At 40.8% G+C, this 19,237-nt stretch overlaps 2 protein-coding genes across 2 annotated transcripts; one reads left to right on the top strand and one right to left on the bottom strand.

The window, feature by feature from the left end:
* Positions 1 to 182: 182 nt before the first annotated feature.
* Positions 183 to 2,667, bottom strand: pdcd2 (programmed cell death 2). Its single transcript, XM_058088782.1, has 6 exons — positions 2,378 to 2,667; positions 1,484 to 1,592; positions 1,325 to 1,381; positions 899 to 1,228; positions 443 to 657; positions 183 to 367 (listed from the first exon to the last, which is right to left on the bottom strand). The coding sequence occupies exons 1-6, from the start codon at positions 2,555 to 2,557 to the stop codon at positions 188 to 190; spliced, it is 1,071 nt and encodes a 356-aa protein (XP_057944765.1). The 5' UTR covers positions 2,558 to 2,667; the 3' UTR covers positions 183 to 187.
* Positions 2,668 to 3,019: 352 nt separating this feature from the next.
* Positions 3,020 to 12,293, top strand: rhoua (ras homolog family member Ua). Its single transcript, XM_058088785.1, has 4 exons — positions 3,020 to 3,556; positions 5,148 to 5,206; positions 5,769 to 5,957; positions 6,439 to 12,293. The coding sequence occupies exons 1-4, from the start codon at positions 3,298 to 3,300 to the stop codon at positions 6,721 to 6,723; spliced, it is 792 nt and encodes a 263-aa protein (XP_057944768.1). The 5' UTR covers positions 3,020 to 3,297; the 3' UTR covers positions 6,724 to 12,293.
* The last annotated feature ends 6,944 nt before the right edge of the window (positions 12,294 to 19,237 follow it).

Here is a 19,237-nt window from a genome sequence, read left to right on the forward strand (position 1 = left end):
TATGGGGAGCTGGGAATGTAAGTCAACCATTAGGAAGTAAACAAACAGTGGTGTCTCATTTACAGTATCTCAAGGACATTAAAACAGCTCCCCATCAAGTCCATGTCAACACAAATATCTAGTAAGAATATAGTGAGGAGAAATGACACTGTACAGACTCAAATGGAGACAAAGACGATTGGGACATTTATGGCTGTTTAATTTGACTTTGCTGGTCTGAGCTGAAGTCCTGCTTCCATATGAACTCGGGGCAGTATTGGTCGTCATAGCTACAGCTGACAGAACAGGTATAAATGGCCAAAGTCCCCCAGTCGATGCTGTCTCCTCTGGAGTCCACACACAGACTGTTCAGCAGCTGGGGCATCACCTAGACGTGCATACACACACGACACAAGGGTAAGGGACTTGGGTGGGGGTTAATTTTTACATTAAAACATCCAACCTGGAATTCAAAAATCCTCTTGGCGCCACAGGTGCATGCTGGGATGTCTGTATCTGAAGGGATGTGCTGTGATGACACCCACAGTGGAGAGCCACCTCGACTGTAACGCAAAACCTGGTGAGGCTCAGGAGCAATCTTCCTTTTAAAGTGCTGGAACGCTTTGTGTTCCTCAGTCTCATGCAGGGACATCTCTTCCAGGTCTGTCTCTGATAGTGCTGAAAAAGATATGTGTGAACAAGTTAGTAAGATAAAAAAGAAAAACGCTTGCTTGATTGGAAGTCATATTTTGAGGTCAATACTCTGGTGACATCGGTGGTGGTTACAAACTAGCAGCAAACAAGACATGGATGTGTACTATTTCACTGCAACCAGCATTGATGTGTTTGTGGTCAAAAGAACAACATCATATCTTATACATTTTAAACCTAAGATTTTCCAGACTACAACAGTATTTACTTTCTGCTAAGGAGGAAAAGTCTGCACTCGTCTGACTGATGGCCTCATCTCCTTCATCCCCCTTATCCTCCTCTTCCACCTCAGGCTCTGTTAAAAGCTCAAACTCCGGGAAGAGAAACGGGCAGGCCGACGTTTCTTTGTGGCCGCTGCAGCACTCCTTCTTGTGCGTGTTCTTCCAGTGGAGCGTCTGGTGGTGTTTCCCGCAGTATGTGACTGTGTGGCAGCGTGAACAGGCTTTGTTGCCGGGACAACCGCACACCCAACACAGTTTAACTCCTGATTTGATCAACACACTTTGGTTTTCATCGAAGTGGCAAGGGGGTTCATCCTCTGCAAATATGGGAAGGAAACACACCAATTAAGTCCAGGTCAAATCTACTTCAATAGTGGACTACTACGACTATATTTCTCCACTTCTACACAAACCTGCTGGTGGCTCATAGGAGTAGAACTCATTCATCCGAGGCAGCTGACTTCTAAAAACTGTAAGACAAAACAATGCAGTCAGAAAACATGACTGACGGAGGTAAGCGGTAATAGTGAAAGTAAACGCTTGTGGGGCACGTCAGTACCGCCTCCAGGTACCTTTCATACAGCAGCTGTCGGTGCGAGCATAGCACTCAGGAGTTTTACAACAGAACACAAAGAGTGTTCTGTGGAAAGTTCGGTCATGACCAGAAATTGGAGCGTACACCTGAAGGGAAAGATTACATAGTCATTACATGATGAATAACTGTGGAGGATATGAACAAATTAGCAAAACTGTGAGTTATTACTTAATGAAGGACACGGTATCAATGGGGCTAATACATAGTAGTGGTTCACCTTCTGTTCCTGTTATCTCTGTCCCTAATTTGATATTTGGAACCCCTAAATTGGCATGACAGACATATGGCCCATTGCTTATCTGTCAAGTGTCTGCATTGCTGTAACCGAGGATTTTAGGATCCCTGCTGTCTTCACATGAAAGGGTCGTTTGACATCATATTATCCTACTTCCACTGAAAAGTGAAACGATCCCAGCTAGTGTGTTTTCACAAAAAAATAGTACGTGATATTTATGGAGCGTAATGAGGAGTTGCCAAAAGCTTGTTAAACGTAAATTGTTGTATCCCACTGTGACCATTAGATGGCAGTGTTTGACGTGAGCACTCACGCGCTACGGTGATGTTTATGCTCTTATTTTTCTTTTTCTTCGTCTCCACTGGAACCGCATAGGTTCTCAATAAGTGGTGACGCCATTTATTGACACAATTCAGCACTTTCATGACTGATTTTATGTTGACAGCCAAGGCATACACTGGTGTCGACCAAGTTATGAGTATATGCTAAGTTACCATGGCGATAATAGCTGCTTTAAAAGAGAGCTACCTTCGCTGAACAATCAAGTTCTGTGAAGAACGACACATGATTAATATAATAGCTGAATTGTAGATTAGAAATTGACACTTAAAACCCACTATGTAAACCCCTACTAACCTGCAACATAAAGGCCATCGGCAGACGGCATGTCTCACACTCCAGCCCGGGCAGTGAGGGCAGGCCTCGTAGGCAAAGCCACGCCGGTTTTCCCCCGACTTTACTGGGGAACTGCTGGGAGCAAAGCCGCCAAGACTCTGCGTCCTCCAGGAAACCCAAGACGACCTCCGGTGAAGACATGGTGTGTATCAGCAACTGTAAGTAAACATTTAAACTGTAAACGTACGCTATACAGGAAATTGGTGCTTGTCAACACGTTTTCCAGTGCGGGAACACGTCCGTGTAGAAACAACTAGCAAGTCATTCTACAGTTCCATGACCAAAACTCAACATTGATTCATTTATGCTTCCATTTCCTGTGAATAGAAATCTGTTGATAATAATAATTACATAATAACATACTTTAATTCATTCTTATTATTAATATATATTAAACTGCTGATGGACTATAGTGTGAAATTGTCACTAAAATGTGAGTGTTGATTATTCTTTCAGAAAAATGTGAAACAAACAAAAAGCTTAGAAAAGTTTGTATTTAACAAATCACCTAAAAAGAACTTAACACAGGCGGGAATGATCTATCTCTCACCCTCTCTCTCTCTCTCTCTCTCATACACACACACACACACACGCGCGCGCGCGCGTGCATACATGATGATGTCATTTGAAGGGGAGTTTGGGAGTCTCTCTGGACAGGACCAACACTTCCATTGAATGGCCCCTCTTTCCAATGGGACAGCCGCCATGTAGCTTAGAAAGGACACGCTGTTGTTTTTGGCGACCGAGTTTCAGTTTTAGCCGCCTAAACACGGAAGGTAGAGGACCATCCAAAAGAAGTCCCTGGAAGATAACAGAAAGAATGGACGAAGCGAAAAGTGGCAGTCGTCGCAGGGACTGAGCCTTCCTTAGAGGGCGGCTCCATGTCCCCGTCGTCCCCGTGCCAGATGCCTGCGAAGACGGCTGCAGTGTCTGGAGCTCCACCCGTCCCGCCGAGGAGGCTCTGTGGTCGGGACGGAGGCACGGGCAGGACGAGGCGGCCCGGGGCTGGAGGAGCGGAAAGGCGGGTAAAGTGTGTCCTGGTGGGGGACGGAGCTGTGGGCAAAACGAGCCTTGTGGTCAGCTATACCACCAACGGTTATCCTACAGAATATGTCCCCACTGCTTTTGACAACTTCTCGGGTAAGATGATAGTTCTCTGTCTACTTTGAACCAACTAATGCTACTGTAGTAGCATAGTTGTTTCTTAGAACATAACGACGAAACGCCAGTCAAATACAAATAAATATAAGCCATTCAAAACTCATTCACTGACGTAGTATTCTACACTAGTCACTAGGTGTCAGTAATGTCACTGCAATGTTCGGTGAGACACAATTACTAGACTTGATTGCAGGAACAACAATCTTTCATTGCAGGTTTGCATTATCTAGTATACCTAGTAAAAATATGTAAGAAACAACAAGATGAAACTCAAATCTGAACTCCTGTTGTCACTTCCTGTCCACCACCTACTCTGCTCCTCCAGGGAACACATTTATTGCAACACACACAAGCACAAGTCTGATTTATGTCTTACTATGTTGGGCAATATGGGTGTAAGGTGACTATCGTTGAAAAATGAAAATTTATGTTAAAAAAGAAAATCATAAACAGGTTTTCTACACGTTAACAATGAAAATATTTAATTAAAAAATAAGGAATCCTAGTTTGTGGAAAGTCACATACCAGCGTGGGGTCTGGAACCAATTAACCTCAATAAACACAGGATTAGTGGATACGTATATTGTGGCATCGCTGGTAGCCCTTCCTGTTTACCAGCATGCTTTGCCAGACTGTTTTGTAAATAGCTGCTAAAGTTACGTGTTTGCAGTTAACAAAGTTGTTTATTATTCTCCACTAGTAGTGGTAGTTGTCTCGTCTATTTATTAACCTGCTGCATGTTAAGTTGCTGTGTGATAATTTGAGTTTTCTTTCTTTAGTGACACTGTGAGTCAGACTGTTATGTTGAGTAATGACCTTCTGTGATTTACGATGGGTTGACAGGCTCATTGTGAGTTCCCTTGTAGTTCCCGAATAAAGAGCTACCTCTTCCTCACTGACTGGAGAGCCCTACAATATAACGTAACTTAAATTGTAAACAAATAATTAACTGCAGTGCACAAAACACTTTGTGAAAATACAGTTACCAATTTAAAGCATCCTCTTTTGGGATAATTTTAGACATTTAGCATGTCTGTGTATATTTTATTATTTTAAGTTCACTTTGGTGGTTTAAGACCGGGTTAAAATTAGTATTTATGAATATTTTAATTTTGCATGGGTTTAGCAGTGTTTATATTTACATGCATTTTGCCTCTGCATTGTCCTGCAATTTGCTATGGCAATACGTGTCATTTATGTTTTTAGTTTTCTGTTTATGTATAAATTATGCACTTGGCATGCAGTTCATGACCGAAAATGTTACGCATTGGCATGAAATGACTCTCGACAAGTGGAAACGTGGCTTTAGGATTGAATGTTGAGCAATAAAATGCATAAAGAGGAAACGGAAGCAAGAAAAATAAATTTATTGAAAACTGCATTTAAACTTGTTCATTAGCTGGCTTTACTGTCATTTTTCTGTCAGACATTCACACTGTTGTGACCTCCTGGTCAAAGGCAATAAGGCTCTCTCTCCTTTTGATTATTTCCTGACAAGCTGCTTACAAACCAGTAGTGCAAATTGTTTTTAGATGTTTTTTCAGTGTGTGTGTGTTTGCGTGTGTTTTAGCGGTGGTATCAGTGGACGGGCAGCCAGTCAAACTTCAGCTCTGTGACACAGCTGGGCAGGTAGGCAAACTCAAAACACACACACACATTCTACAATACTTCCTGTAGCTTTGATTGTAATGTCTCCGAGAGGAAATCACATATCTGTCTTTGCTTTGTTTGCTGAGCCCATTCAAGTAATTCAACATACTACAGATGTCTTAGATGTTCTCATATCAGTTTAAAATTTAAGATTTGGGGCTTTACTCAGGAAACAAGATGATGATGATGATGTGTGTGCTTTTTGCCAGGAAGTAATTCTCTGGACTCACATTTGCAGCTGTTTTCCTGACTTCAAGTATCAAATAGCATAGCAGCGAGCCAAGTATTCACTGTGATTAGCTCAAAGAGGAGTTGCGCTAATAGTCATTACCCTCACTTATCAGTGGTATCGAATGTGTGGACTGAATAGACACAGAGGACAAAGACAATGAATGTCAATAAATAGATTAGCAATTGACCACTCCTCTTTCTCAAATCCCAAATGTTGTGCTCATCTCCTCTTCCTGTCCTTGTCAAAACACTCCAACAAAGAACTCCCCCACTCCCACATCTCATTGATGCTGTCTGGGTGTCTCCCCAGGATGAGTTTGACAGGCTGCGTCCGCTCTGTTACACCAGCGCTGACGTCTTCCTGCTGTGCTTCAGTGTGGTCAGTCCCGTCTCCTTCCAGAATGTCCCGGAGAAGTGGGTTGCGGAAATACGGAGGCACGCCCCCTTCGCACCACTAGTCCTTGTTGGGACTCAGTGCGATCTCAGAGAAGATGTCAAGGTCTGAACAACTTTATTCATTTGACACCAGTTATTGGACTTATTAGTTGATGTGTTGGGGTTAGAAATAGGAATATTTTCTTGGTGGACTATGAGGGAAATTAATGAGCAATTAAGTGATTTCCCACCACATTCGACCATTTTCTATACAGCTTGTCTGGTAGAGCTGGAGCCTACCACAGGTCACTATTGACAATTTAGAGTCTACAATTAGCCTAACCATTTGGGATGTGGGAAGAAGCCAGAGTATCTGTAGAGGAGTCAGTGAGAACATGCAAACTCAACACAAAAATGTCCAGAGATTCAAATCCTCTTTCCCCTGACTGTGAGCATGAACTGATGAAGATTGCTCAGATGAGAGCCGAAACGTCTTCTCGGACAACCTGAACAATCCAATCGATTCAATTCATCTGGATGATCGAGAATCGTGACAGGCATCTGTTAATAGAGATGATATGACAAATGTGTTGTTCACTCTACAGATTCTAATAGACCTGGCTAAGTACAGGGAGAGGCCAGTGGACCCAGCGGATGCCAGGGACTGTGCGGCTGAGATTGGCGCTGTGGCATACGTGGAGTGCTCGTCCTTAACACAGAAGAACCTGAAAGAAGTGTTCGACACGGCCATCCTAGCCAGCCTGCAGAACCTCAGCTCCCAGAAGCACTTGAGAGGGAAACAGAAGCGTAGAGCAAAGAAAAGGCAGACGCCTGACAAAATGAAGAGTTTATCCAAGTCGTGGTGGAAAAGGTACTGCTGTGTGACATAAAGGATGGACTTTGGGTCCTCTGACACTTTGTCTGCAACCTGGCCTGGTCTAAAGGAGAGGGATGTTGGGTAGAACCTCTTCTTGTTTGAAACCAAAGATATATTTGTCTTACAGCACATTTACCACATAACTCCAATCAAAACAAGAACAAGAAGCAAAGAAGCTAGAAGACTGATATTTTCACTAGGAAGTAAAACATGTTGAATCTATGTTGGAAGAGTGTGAGCTGACAGGACTTCATCTTCTCTTTCTGTTGTTTTACTTGAGGTTTCATTCAGTCCAAAGAGAGGTTGGGCAAGAAAGCCTCATTTCCACCAGGCAGTATGGTTCAGTTCAGTACGGTACACATTTTTCTGCATTTCAATTGGAACGTTTCCCAAAATCCCGTCCAGCTTTCTTTAGGATACTGGTTGCACTGGTACTGGTAACTACAATTAGATGGAATAGGGTGGAGCTCGATACTATGCTGTCCACTAATTGGACAGGACTATCAAATTACAGTGGGATAGGAATGGATTACGTTACCAAGAGAGGAGTTAGCACCATTTGTGTTTTCATATATTGTGAAAAAACAAGACAATTTTCCCATAGACAAACAATATGAACAAAAACTTGATTTACTCACAGAAAAAATGTAAAATTGTTATAAATGACGAATGGATGGAATTTATTGTTGATACTAACTTCCTGTATACATCCTGGTGAGATCAAATTTAAGTGTTTCTCATGTTCTTTATGAAATTGCTGGCAATTTTATTTGGCCCTATGGCAAGTGATTTAGCAGTCACACGCAATAAAAACTCCACAGACAGCAAGCCAGTAATATTTTACATACCATATAAGTACCCAGCACAGCTATTACCATCCCACTTTGAATTGAAATATTAATTACTTGGGATTTGCTTTGTCCAAATCAAGAGATTGCATGATATGCTGCTTGTTCATTGGAGGCAAAGTTTGCAGATAGTCACATATCCACCGGCACAATGTTGCAATCATGTGATCTGTACTCCATTTAAGTTTAGACTCAGAAGTAGATGAGGAGAAGGTGAGAATTCATCACCCATTTAATTTGGAGAAAATGTGTGTTCGCCACATTAGCAGTTAAGACTATTTTTGACTTTTTTTTTTTTTACAGAAGATGCGGACGTAGCAGAGGCAGACGTACATGTGTATCTAACACTACTGCCGTTGTCACATATTCTACACCACTGCAGTAGTCTCTTCACTTGTTCATGTAGTCACCTGTGAGATGAATCAGTCTTATTGTGTATGAGGAAACGATATCTGCACCCTCATCTGCACACAATGACGTCTAGTCAAGATAACAGCAAAGCTCCTGCTTGTTGGCGTGCGCTATGACCCTGATTTCCATCCATTTTGCTGTTTGACTTTTTGCTTATCGCAAGATCAACATGATTTTTCAGTCGCCGGGTGCTGATTGTTGAGGCTTCGGGCACACGCAAATGAAGAATTCACTCAAGTATAAGGGCTGAATTGGACACAAGTATTGGGTTATTACCAGTGTACCACTCATATTAAACTTAAGTCTAACCTTAACACATCGGTGTTACAGCGGTGCTCAGTTCCAACACCGTACTGTACATCGCCAACGTCTTCTCCACACCCACACAAGCACTCACTGGAGGTGCACCCACAGACATCAGAACTCCAAACATGGACACAAAACACATGCAGGCTAAAAGTAGAGTAAAATTTCATGGTATGCTCTCAATGGGACACGCCAGACAATTGAAGGTTTTTACACAATACAGTAATTACTTTCCCTGGTAAGTAATTACATTTATGAAGGAATCATTATAAAACATTTTCGGGAAACAACCTGCCCAACACTGCTCACACCAACTACAGGAATTGAAAACACAGTTAAGGGGTGGTTTTTGGTTGCCCTTTTGGGAACAGATTAGTGCCTTCCCCAAACTCAGTGAATAATGAAGATGTGTGTGTCTATACTTTAATCACCTTCTCCATGTTTTGTAAATTTGCAGGACCAAAAAAAAGGAAACACAAAGTGAGCCACACCCTTTTCTGTACATTGTTGTAACAAAGTCAGAGCAAAACCCTCATGAATTGTATCTTTTCTGCAAGGTCTTTGACACTGAATGGGCCTTTGTGTCAACATCAGAGGGTGTGGGCGACCCTGACACTGCCTAACTGCATCATCAACATGTTTTTTTTAACACATTTTCTAGTATTCATCACAACCTTGGGGTTGTAGTTGTATTCTTGAAAAGGTCATTGCATTTCCAGAAAAGGCAGTTATCCCATGACTCGTGTCAATGCCAGGATAGATGAGGATACAAAAAGATGCTACAGTCATCATTCTGTAATTCTGCTCTTTCTTTTTTAGATAGATGGTTGTGTTATTTTGCACTCATTATAAGGAAGAGTGCATCCCCTCAAGAGGACATAAATCAGCCTTACTTACTCCATTAACATGCTGAGGTTAACTTAAACATGTTTTTTTATTTTCTTTTTGCTGTGCCTGAGCCTCACACTTTGAAAGGAGTACTGTATTGTTTAAACCCATTGTTACAAACCCAAGATTTACTCAGTCACACTTGTATGTCAGCAATAACAAAAGGCACCCTATTATGGTGTCTTTTGACACTAATCCACCAGCTTGGCCACAAGATATAGATCAATATTTTTATGTGTGTGTCTGCCTGTAAAGCTGTGATGGTGATGGAGCTTCTTTTTTTTTCTAGCCATACAAATGTTCCAGCTGCCAGTGATTGAATGGATCCACTGTGTCCATTCTGATAGCAAGTGCATTGTTTGTTAGCAGGGAAAGTATTCACAAAGAGGCCTGTCTTGCAGTTTGTGTTGTCTCCAGCAGCCTAATGGTGTATGAAAAAGTAGGCCAAAGGTCACACAGACCCTCTTGTTCGTTGACATTTGAGTTAGTCAGTTTGTGTTTATGGTTTTAAGGAGTAGGAAGTATCCCGATATAGTTACTACCATGAAAACAAATATATTGCATCTTCTTTATAAGCTTATTTATCAGCCGTTTATTTCATGCAGATCCATATATTATATGTGTGTTTCAATTGTCCCTGCATTAATTTTAAATGAACTCGAATCAAAGATGATTTTTTTGTACAAAGGTTTTATACTTTGAGAAATAAAGCACATTTGCTATAATACATTCTTTGTTTACAGTGATAGGCGTGGCAGTGTGTGTGTGCTTAAATTTATCACCAGGATGCGTGTCTGCGTCATGCGAGACCACACTCTGCAGGATTTATAACTAAGAGGCCTCTGTACTTCTTCACACCGGAGAAGGCTCTTCATCATCAGGATTTACAGTAATGACTTGCAGCAGAAAATATGAATGTACTTGCAAAGTGTTATTTGGCGATAAAAGGCGTTATTTGATATGGTAATATGAGCCATAGAACAAACACAGCATAAATTGTTATTCACTGTTCAGTTGTGCTAGTTTATAAAGGTTCTCAGTTGCCAACGTGTGATGGGAGAACTTTTGAGAAGCACTGGTCGAGATAAAATATTACAGTTATGGATGTACGATATTGGCTTTTTTGCCGAAAATGTATACACCGATATTGTCCAATTCTGACTTTCCGATACCGATATGTGTAACATGACATATCTGCTGTGGTGGAATGAATGTGTTGTGTTGTATACAGCATTTTTCAAATATTGATTTCATGATTGGGAAAAAATCTGATACGGATATCAACGATATCACATTTTTATGCTGATATCGGTCCAATAATAATAAGTACCGCTAATTATCAGACATCATTATCAGACAAATGATTGCACAACAAACCAAAAACCACGTTTATTTGTACTTCTGAAGGTAATTAAGTTGTTTTACTCACTTTTTTTGTCTCTCATAAGGTTATGCTTTTTTCCTGCAGCATTTTACAAGAAACTGATATGCAAATTAGACGATGACATCATGTAGCGACTTCTAGGACAGCTATAAGCTACTTTTGTCACTGAAAAGTTGGCAACAGTACGACAAAGTGGAATTACTTCTACGAGTCAAGACAACAACATATCAGGAGAATATCGACCGGGGTGAGTCATGTCCATCGAATATTCTGATATTATGTATTTAGTAACTAGAATGGAGGATGACGATATAATGGGTGGTTCCATTAAATTATATATCTGGGTGGTGTACAGTGACTCGAATGGTGAAAATAATCTAATGACTTCTTCCTTAGACCATGCTCCACCCCGCTAGAAAGTTTTGTGTGTTTTTTAATATTTTGCGTAATCCTGCGTCCAATAGGTGTACTACTATTTAGTTTTTTAATACCTTAGACATAGCACTACTACATTAAAACAACAGTGAGTTAGGTAACATTTAAGTTTGGCTTAGTGATAACCAAGCACAGCAACAACATCATGCTCAGCCGATGCGTATCAAGCGAGATCGCTAAAATGGGAGCCATGTTTTGGGGGGGTGCAAACACAAATACACACACAACCACAGAATGTCAGCCAACCCTCAAACAGCTCGAGTAAACACACTGACCGCTGCCAGCAAGGGCCCTCATCAAGTTATGCAAGAGCTTTATTTTGAAGAATGTCATGTGACACTTGCTGAGTCGCTTGTCTCTGTTCCTGCTTGGATGTAGTGTGGCAACGTGTTCCGAATGAATTCTGTCTGGGAAACCAAGCTGGCCTCTCTGCTTTGTAGATAAGATGTTCAGCTGGAACTTTCCACCCTGTGTCTTCTTAGCAGGATAGTTATACATACATGGAAATGTTATACAAATAACAAAGTTACAAGTTATTTTTCTTAATCAACTCCAATACAGCACAATGTAGTTGAATACTGTCTATTGTTAAAAAAAAGGCATTTTGAAGCATTTTCAATACAGTATAAAAATGGCTAAATGAAGTACAATGCAAATATAAGGCATTCATAAGACACATTCAAAGACACTGGTATGATATGTAGTACTCTACACTGGCCACTAGGTGTCAGTAATTAAGTAGTTCAGTGAGGCACACAAGCACGAGACTTGATCGGCGGGCTTTAGACTTTATTGCATGTTTGAATTATCTCACAAAGTGCATAATAATCCCTGATAAAAACAAAGGGCTACCCACCACTACCCGCAACCCGCCACTCACTTCCCCTAGGGAGCACATTTATAGCAGCATACACTAGCATGAGTCTTATTTATGTCTTAAATGGCTTATTTACTCTCCTATATTGGGTAATATCAGTGCAAAGGTGGCAATAGGGTTGTTGTTACAAAAAACATATTTAGAAGATCGTAAACAGGTTAGCTGTGGACAAACACAGCTAATTTGCATTAAAGCTACAGACACAAAAAAACAACATCAACTAAAAGCACATTTAAACTGTCTAACTGCATCAGTAATACCTACATTAAGTACACTATTGTGGAGAGACTTATTGAAAAAAATCGATGAAAAATAGTTATTTTGGACTCCAAACTGGGGGGAATGTGTTTTACCCAAATATTTGAAAACAATGGAGTTGTTGTTTTGAATTGTTTCCTCAATAAAAAACAGATGCACAGAATGCATACAGAAAACTGTGTGTGTTTGTCGCCTGTGTGTAGAATGAAAACATGAAATGTTGACGTATATACTGTCCTGTATATATCGAGGAAGTGAAAGTATTTCTTCCCAAATATTTTCCCCTTATCAGTGTTCCCTCCCTATGATCTTCCCGTCAAACTCCTCCCTTTCTAGAAACCATCACATCAATATCTTGTTCACTGTCACCTTCTGACTGAGTGGGTTTTGCTTATTTGTGTGATCTCATACGGGTTTTGCATGTGTCTTCAAATTTCACACAGCATGTCATGTGACATTTACTCAGTTGGAGAAACATTGTGACGTCTCTTCCAACACATCCCCCCCACTATGTGGATGACTAAAGACAGCTGACCACTGTGTTTACTTAAGCACGTATAAGTGCAGCACATACTGTAACACTACAGACAGTGTCAGTGTGGAGATCCACTTCATTGACCACATGCAGAAAACAAGAGTGCAAGAACAGTTTACCTAAACATACCAGTTCAACGACCCAGTTCAGAATTATCTGTCATAGATGATAGAAATTCACAAGCAAAAAGACAGAACTGGACATGGGTCTCCTGAATTCTACCAGTGAACCACCAATGTCTCAGGAAAACCCCAAAAGAAAGCTCAACGTATGGAATGGGAATAGAAACTGTCTTTGCGGAGGAATACTTGCTTTAGAGGTATTTCTGGAATTATTAAATCTGTCAACAAAAAAACAACAGAAGGTTTGGAGGCTCAATGAGCTGATGTCTTGTTGGTTAAGTTTAGTTTGAATATGAAAAATACACAAGTCAAACTTCCCCCCAAGTTATACAATTCAGACTTTTTTGGAGAAATATGGCTCTAAAGCACAAACGTTTACTCACCATTCATTCATTTCATTTCCACCTCTTTCAGTTCCACTGAGGGGCCACTAAGCCGTTCCCAGGCCAGCTGTGGACATGATCTCTTCAGGGTGTCCTAGGTCTTTCCCTGAGCCCCTCAGCTGTGCATGCTTGGAACACCTCACTAGGGAGGGGTGCAGGTGGCTCCTGGACTAGATGTACTGTAAGTCAACTGGCTCCTCTCAATGTGAAGGTCAGTGGCTCTACTCAGAGCTCCTCCGAGATGAGTTCTGACCCTATCTCTTAGGGTGAGTCCAGTCGAACCTACGAAGTAAACTCATCTCATCAACTTATCTTGCTCTACCTCATGACATGACCCTAAGCTTGTGACTAGGTGAGAGTAGCAATGTGGACTGGTAAATTGAGAGTTTGCCTTCAGGCTCAGCTCTCTCTTCAAGACCTCACTCCCAAGTGGAAATATGCAATCCACCCTTTTCTCGCTGAGAACCTGGCTCTTGTCACCCCTTAATGAGGAAGGAGCCTCAGCTCACTCAACATTGATTGAGAAGTTTCAATTAGACCTAGTCAGACTCTACGAGAGGGGCTTGAACTTGTTCTACTCTGGACTTGCCGTCACAGAGAGATGGTGACATGAAATGGTTTTTGACTGGCGTTTGTCCATATGCACAATGCAAGCTGAGAGTATGCGGTCTTTTTGTGGTCCATCAGTGGGATGCATGAGTGCATCCTCACTGGTGCCTTCATAGTTCTACATGGAGACTTCACTGCCCCTGGTGGCAATAACAGCCACCCTGATCTATATCCATGTAGTGAGCTTACTGGCCTCTGTGGTAACCACAATTTGTTCATAGTAAACACACCAGGTTCGGCCATAAGGATGTCCATAAGTGCCAACCTTTGGCGACGTATCATGTTTGCTATCATGTTTTGGACAGATAGATGAAGACGTAGCCTAAGTTATAAAATGATCACCACCACCTGATGATGAGTTAGAATAGATGGCGGGTGAGGATGATTGGCACTGAGACTGGCATTTGACGCAGTCTCCCATTCATCAAGTCTCCAACTTACAGAGCTTTGCCTGCACGCCGAGGATATTGAGTCAGGATAGGTCATATTCTGTGTCCCCAGTGTTGAGGCAGAGCTGAGGTCACAAGGTGGCTGGTGCCAGTCATGGCGGCAATCCTCAAACTCAATGTTGGACACCAGAGTTTAGAGGGGCCTTCAAACTGACGACGTATACAAAGTATGGATGACTTGTGGACTCCTGAAGCAGCTGACAAGTATCAGCAGACTAAGTGGCTTTGGTCAAAGCAAAAACTCAAGGGAGACAAGGGAGCAGGATTTAGCTACCCCTTTGCCCTGTTCAGTCAGTCTGGTTTTTGTGGATTTAGTCCTTTATTCATTTGTTTTCCTGTTCATTGTTTATTGCTGTCTTGTCATGCTGTCAGCTTAGTTGCTGTGACAATATCTCAGCCTATAGGGACTTAATACAACTTAACACAATTATTGAATACAGATGAGCAGCCAGAAAAGAAGAAAGCTTTAGTAAACAGGATATGTGATGCTTTGATGAAAACACATTTTGAGCAAGCAGAGAGAAGAAGAGAATAGTGTTAGTGTGTCTTTCCTCCTCGGGTCCATATCTGATTGGATCTGCCTTTCTTCATGTGTGCTCAGAGGAGAAGATAAAAGTTCAGCGAATGGACGCAGCTGTGGTAAGAGAAAAAAAAGAGCAGAAATGACGCCACGCAGCTGACCTCAAATGAAACACATTTGTGTGAACGGAGTAGTCGGCAGTGTTTTGACAGCAATTTTATGGCATAGTTTGTTTTCAGAATAGTATTTTATTATATTTAACAATATTAGCTCTTTAATATCGGGCAGGTCTTTTGAGAAAGAGACAGTGGTGGTGCCTGACTGGTCTAGTTGGGTTTGTGCAGGAATTTTGACATACATTAAAAAGAAAAATCTTTCTTATTGAACCATTACAACATTTCCCACATAATATTATTATTCTATTGTCATACCATTACAACTCAAAAATGTTAAAAGACAAGAAAAAAATTCACAGTTGTGGCGTAATGTGTGCACAGTGTATCACAACACCGTCGCCTTTATATGATCCATGCACTCCAGTTTGTCCCCAGCATGACTAACTAACCTATGCTAAAATCAAATACAATACAATTGTTACAATAGTGTTACAATAGTGTTACAATAGTGACGGTTTACAGACGGAGCAGTCCAAATAGAAACTGTAGTAATTCTAAACTTGATCCAACTTACTTAAGATTTGTCAGATCAAATCACAATCTCTGAGTAAGACTTCCTGAAGCTGCACTCTAAGCATCATGGTAACTGTAGTTTTAGCCACAAGTTAGCAGCATCTCCAAGACTCCCTATAGATCTCAGAGCTGGTTTGGGCATCACTGCGGATGCTGTTTTGGGATCACAAGACGATGTAGAAGACGAGTGGTGAAGTGGAGTGGAGTGGCATTTCCCCCCAATCACAAGATCTTTAACAAACATGCAAAACAATCAATTTCCAAACCAAGTTTCTATTTATGGTGTTACTGATGGAGCTGCAAAGTCAAAAACAAAACAGTGGATTGTGTGTTCCATGGTGACATGTGACCGTGGAACAGCTGCTCTTTCAATGGCACAATAAACGCATGTTGGTCACATTTCACTAAGTAACCAAATTGTCTCAATAGCAACGCTGAATGTTCCTTGGTGTAAAAGCTGTGAATGTGTGCAACAAAGTACCAACAATGACACCGACATTTTCGTAGTGTGGACCGTTAAATCATTATTATGACACTAAAGAGGAGGAGAAGAGAAGAAAAACGTACCTTTAAATGTAATGTCATGTCATTTTAACTTGTGAACAGTTGAATATCCTACCAGCGTATTCATTTTCTTTTCCGTGCTTGTGGTTCATAATAAGATTGGCTCTCCATTTTTAAGATGGAGGTACAGGTACAGTACTCTACAGCAGTACAGCGTAGATCTGTGACAGCGAACACATGAGAGAACGAGACAGTGAATAAAAGGCCAAGTGATATAATCTTATAGCAGAGCATCAAACATCTGCTTGTTATGTCTCTCTCTCTGTGTGTACTGTATGTACTCCTACCAGCAGACATGAGTTCAAAAAGGGAGGAATGTTTTTTATTGAATACCCACTATTTAACTAGAAATTAAATCATCCACTCCTATTGTGACGATTTGAATTTGACAGATCATTTCACAACAGTTGTTTGTTGTACAAAGGAGTGACAGGACTAAGATGAAAAATAGAACAAAAAATCTAAATCTTAATCATAACCTTACAAGAATAAAGTCAAGCTACTATGACAATTAAGTCATTTTTTTCCAAAAAGGCAGAATTTGACATAATATGGTGTTGTATTTTGGTTCCAGACCAGACCATGATGAGTGAATTTCCATGAAGTAGGATTCCTTATTTTTAAATCAAATACGTACCTGGAGCATAGAAAACCTCCTAAAGACATGTTTTGACATTATTAGAGCCCTATAGACATGAACTAACACCCCTACAGTTAGCGTTACACTCATATTACCCAATATAGTGGACATCCATCCATTTTCTATACTGCTTATCCTCATTAGGGTGGCGGCGTGTGCTGGAGCCTATCCCAGCTGACTTTGGGAGAGAGGCTGGGTACACCCTGGACTGGTCGCGAGTCACCAATCGCAGTGTAGTGGACATAATAAGAATAAATATGCCATTTAAGATGTGTGTTGACGTAAATATGTTTCCAAGAGGAGCTGAATGGTGGGCGAGCAGGAAGTGATGTCAAGGGTTCAGTGTAGTGTTTAGCTAGGCGTCGGTTCCAGCCGCAGTAGCCCTTGTTTTTATTGGGCCTTTTGTGAAATAATTTAAATTAAATTTATATTTATTGTTCTGGTGATCAGGTCTACTACATTTGATTGTCTTTAAATGTGTCCTTTGAATCCGTTATATTTTTATGCCTGAAATATCTTTAATTTAAGCACAAAAAAACTAACATTTGCTTAAATATGCATATCTGTTGCCTATATATAGGCCGTTTTTAACCAAAAACATTCTCTATTACCACTTTATTGTCATAAAATTTTGATTTTTTTCTTAAGTTTTAGTTTTTCTTGTCTTCTTTTTTTACAATAAGAAACCAGCGAAACCGATGTTATAGCCCTCATTAGTGAAAATGTAGCTACCACGCAACTCCACTCAGACTTCTTGGTTTAAAAACTGGACTGTGTCATCGGTTCAAGCCCACACATGTAGTAAACAACTATGTTCACTGTCTGTTCCCGGCACTTTATTTGTTGCTGGGTTTGCTGTGAGAAATAAATATGCGTGGCTGGCTGAACACAATGCTCATCCTTACACAACAATGACAGGAAGTGAGACAATGAGACCAGACAAAAGCCTCCATAAGGAATGACAACACTTGAGGACAAAATGAAGAGGAAGCAGTGAGGAAGAAAGGAAGCAAGGTATAGTTTCATGACACACTCATGAATACGCATGGGAAGTGTCTGGAGCTGACATGTTGCTCCATCCTGCCAGCAACAGCTGACATAGACATCTTATACTGTGTGTGTGTGTGTGTGTGTGTGTGTGTCATATCTAGGGTATACGGAAGAGGGATTCTCCTAATGCTCTTAAACCACGTTCAGATGAAGTCTTGCTCCGAATGTTCTGAACCCCCATTTCCATAACAGCATTGTAGTCAGGGTAGTCAGTCTCAGTCTCCAAAAAACATCCATCGCTATATCATGTTTTTTTCCAAAATTAATTATCACTGTTTCGTGGTACACTATGGTCGATTATTAGTCAAAACATATTGAAATATAATTGATATGTAGTATTCTTGTCACTCTGCGACAGTAATGACATTACATTACATTACATTACCTTAACGCTGCATGAAGTCATGAAGCCAGCCTGACACATGTGCCTATTTCGTGTGGAAGTGGTAACATTGCTGAATTTAACAAGCCATTTCTGCAAATATGGTGCCTCATGTAGTTAATGCTTTACACCAGGACATGGTGGACATCTGTAACGTCAATCTGAGCAACATTTCTAGACGTTTATAGACTTTGACCCTCTGTGTGCATGGAGGCAGTGAGTCCGCTTGCCAACACAGTACATAAGCAGCATATAGTACTATTCACCGTGTTCGGGGTGGCAGTAGGTTACATGGGGGCTTCAGCACGGGTGGTCAAAACACCAAATTGTAGGGACTAACAGGAATGTAAAAAAAAATGTAAATAGCCGCATATGTGATAGATCCCGCGGGATAATTCACAACAGAAAAACTGATAGATACAATTATTATATCATAGCAGCAGCGGCATTCAAGATCCCAATGTAAATTACAGTAAATGGCTGGGTTTACTTGAGAGACAAGGAAGAGTATCACAAGTGGATCTGACATTTTGATGAATCTGTTGGGTATGTAGAGATGGGGAATCTGACAAATTTGGAGTTTAGTGATGTCATAATATGCAAATTAGATTACTTAGATTAGATGAAATTACTCCCATCACAAACTGAGTAATACTGATATTTTTTTTCTTTCCAGTATGCCTTTTTCAAGCTGTAACCTTTTGAAATAGTAATGTAAAAACTGAATATTTTCATTTAAAAACTCTGGCGCTGAAAAGGGTTACGTTTAGAGTAATAAATTCAAGGCTAATGGTTAGCTTGTTAGCTCGCTAATTCGCTAGCTAGTTAGCTCGCTAATTCGCTAGCTTGCTAGCTAACGGCCATTTTGAGCCCCTGCAGCATAAAATGCTGGTGAGCAATGAGTTATAAGAATAAGAGTTTATAGTTTAAAAGTTTAAAGGTGTTATTTCTTGTTTACAGGGCGACGAGAAGCGAAAAGGTCAGGTGCTACAAAGGAGGTATGAGTGTATAGATTTAAGAACCCTCTCTAAAATGTGTGAACATTGCATGAAGATAGCAGGAATGCAGCTTGATTCTGTAAAAACACAGTATGGTAAGTCAGCTATTTTTGTTCCCAGCTGCTATTTAGACTGTAAGTCTGCCCGTGCTGGTATGTGTATGTGCGTGTGTGTTGAAG

The sequence above is a fragment of the Doryrhamphus excisus genome, chromosome 12 (genome assembly GCF_030265055.1).
Source record: "Doryrhamphus excisus isolate RoL2022-K1 chromosome 12, RoL_Dexc_1.0, whole genome shotgun sequence".
Lineage (NCBI taxonomy): Eukaryota > Metazoa > Chordata > Actinopteri > Syngnathiformes > Syngnathidae > Doryrhamphus > Doryrhamphus excisus.

What these genes read in the sequence shown, in the direction of transcription:
- pdcd2 (XM_058088782.1), bottom strand. Translation starts at nt 2,557, where the DNA reads ATGTCTTCACCGGAGGTCGTCTTGGGTTTCCTGGAGGACGCAGAGTCT. An exon ending in CGATGGCCTTTATGTTGCAG is followed by an intron (nt 1,593 to 2,377) that starts GTTAGTAGGGGT and finishes CTTTCCCTTCAG; the next exon opens with GTGTACGCTCCAATTTCTGG. An exon ending in AGAGGATTTTTGAATTCCAG is followed by an intron (nt 368 to 442) that starts GTTGGATGTTTT and finishes ATGCACGTCTAG; the next exon opens with GTGATGCCCCAGCTGCTGAA.
- rhoua (XM_058088785.1), top strand. Translation starts at nt 3,298, where the DNA reads ATGTCCCCGTCGTCCCCGTGCCAGATGCCTGCGAAGACGGCTGCAGTG. An exon ending in TGCTTTTGACAACTTCTCGG is followed by an intron (nt 3,557 to 5,147) that starts GTAAGATGATAG and finishes CGTGTGTTTTAG; the next exon opens with CGGTGGTATCAGTGGACGGG. An exon ending in ATCTCAGAGAAGATGTCAAG is followed by an intron (nt 5,958 to 6,438) that starts GTCTGAACAACT and finishes TTCACTCTACAG; the next exon opens with ATTCTAATAGACCTGGCTAA.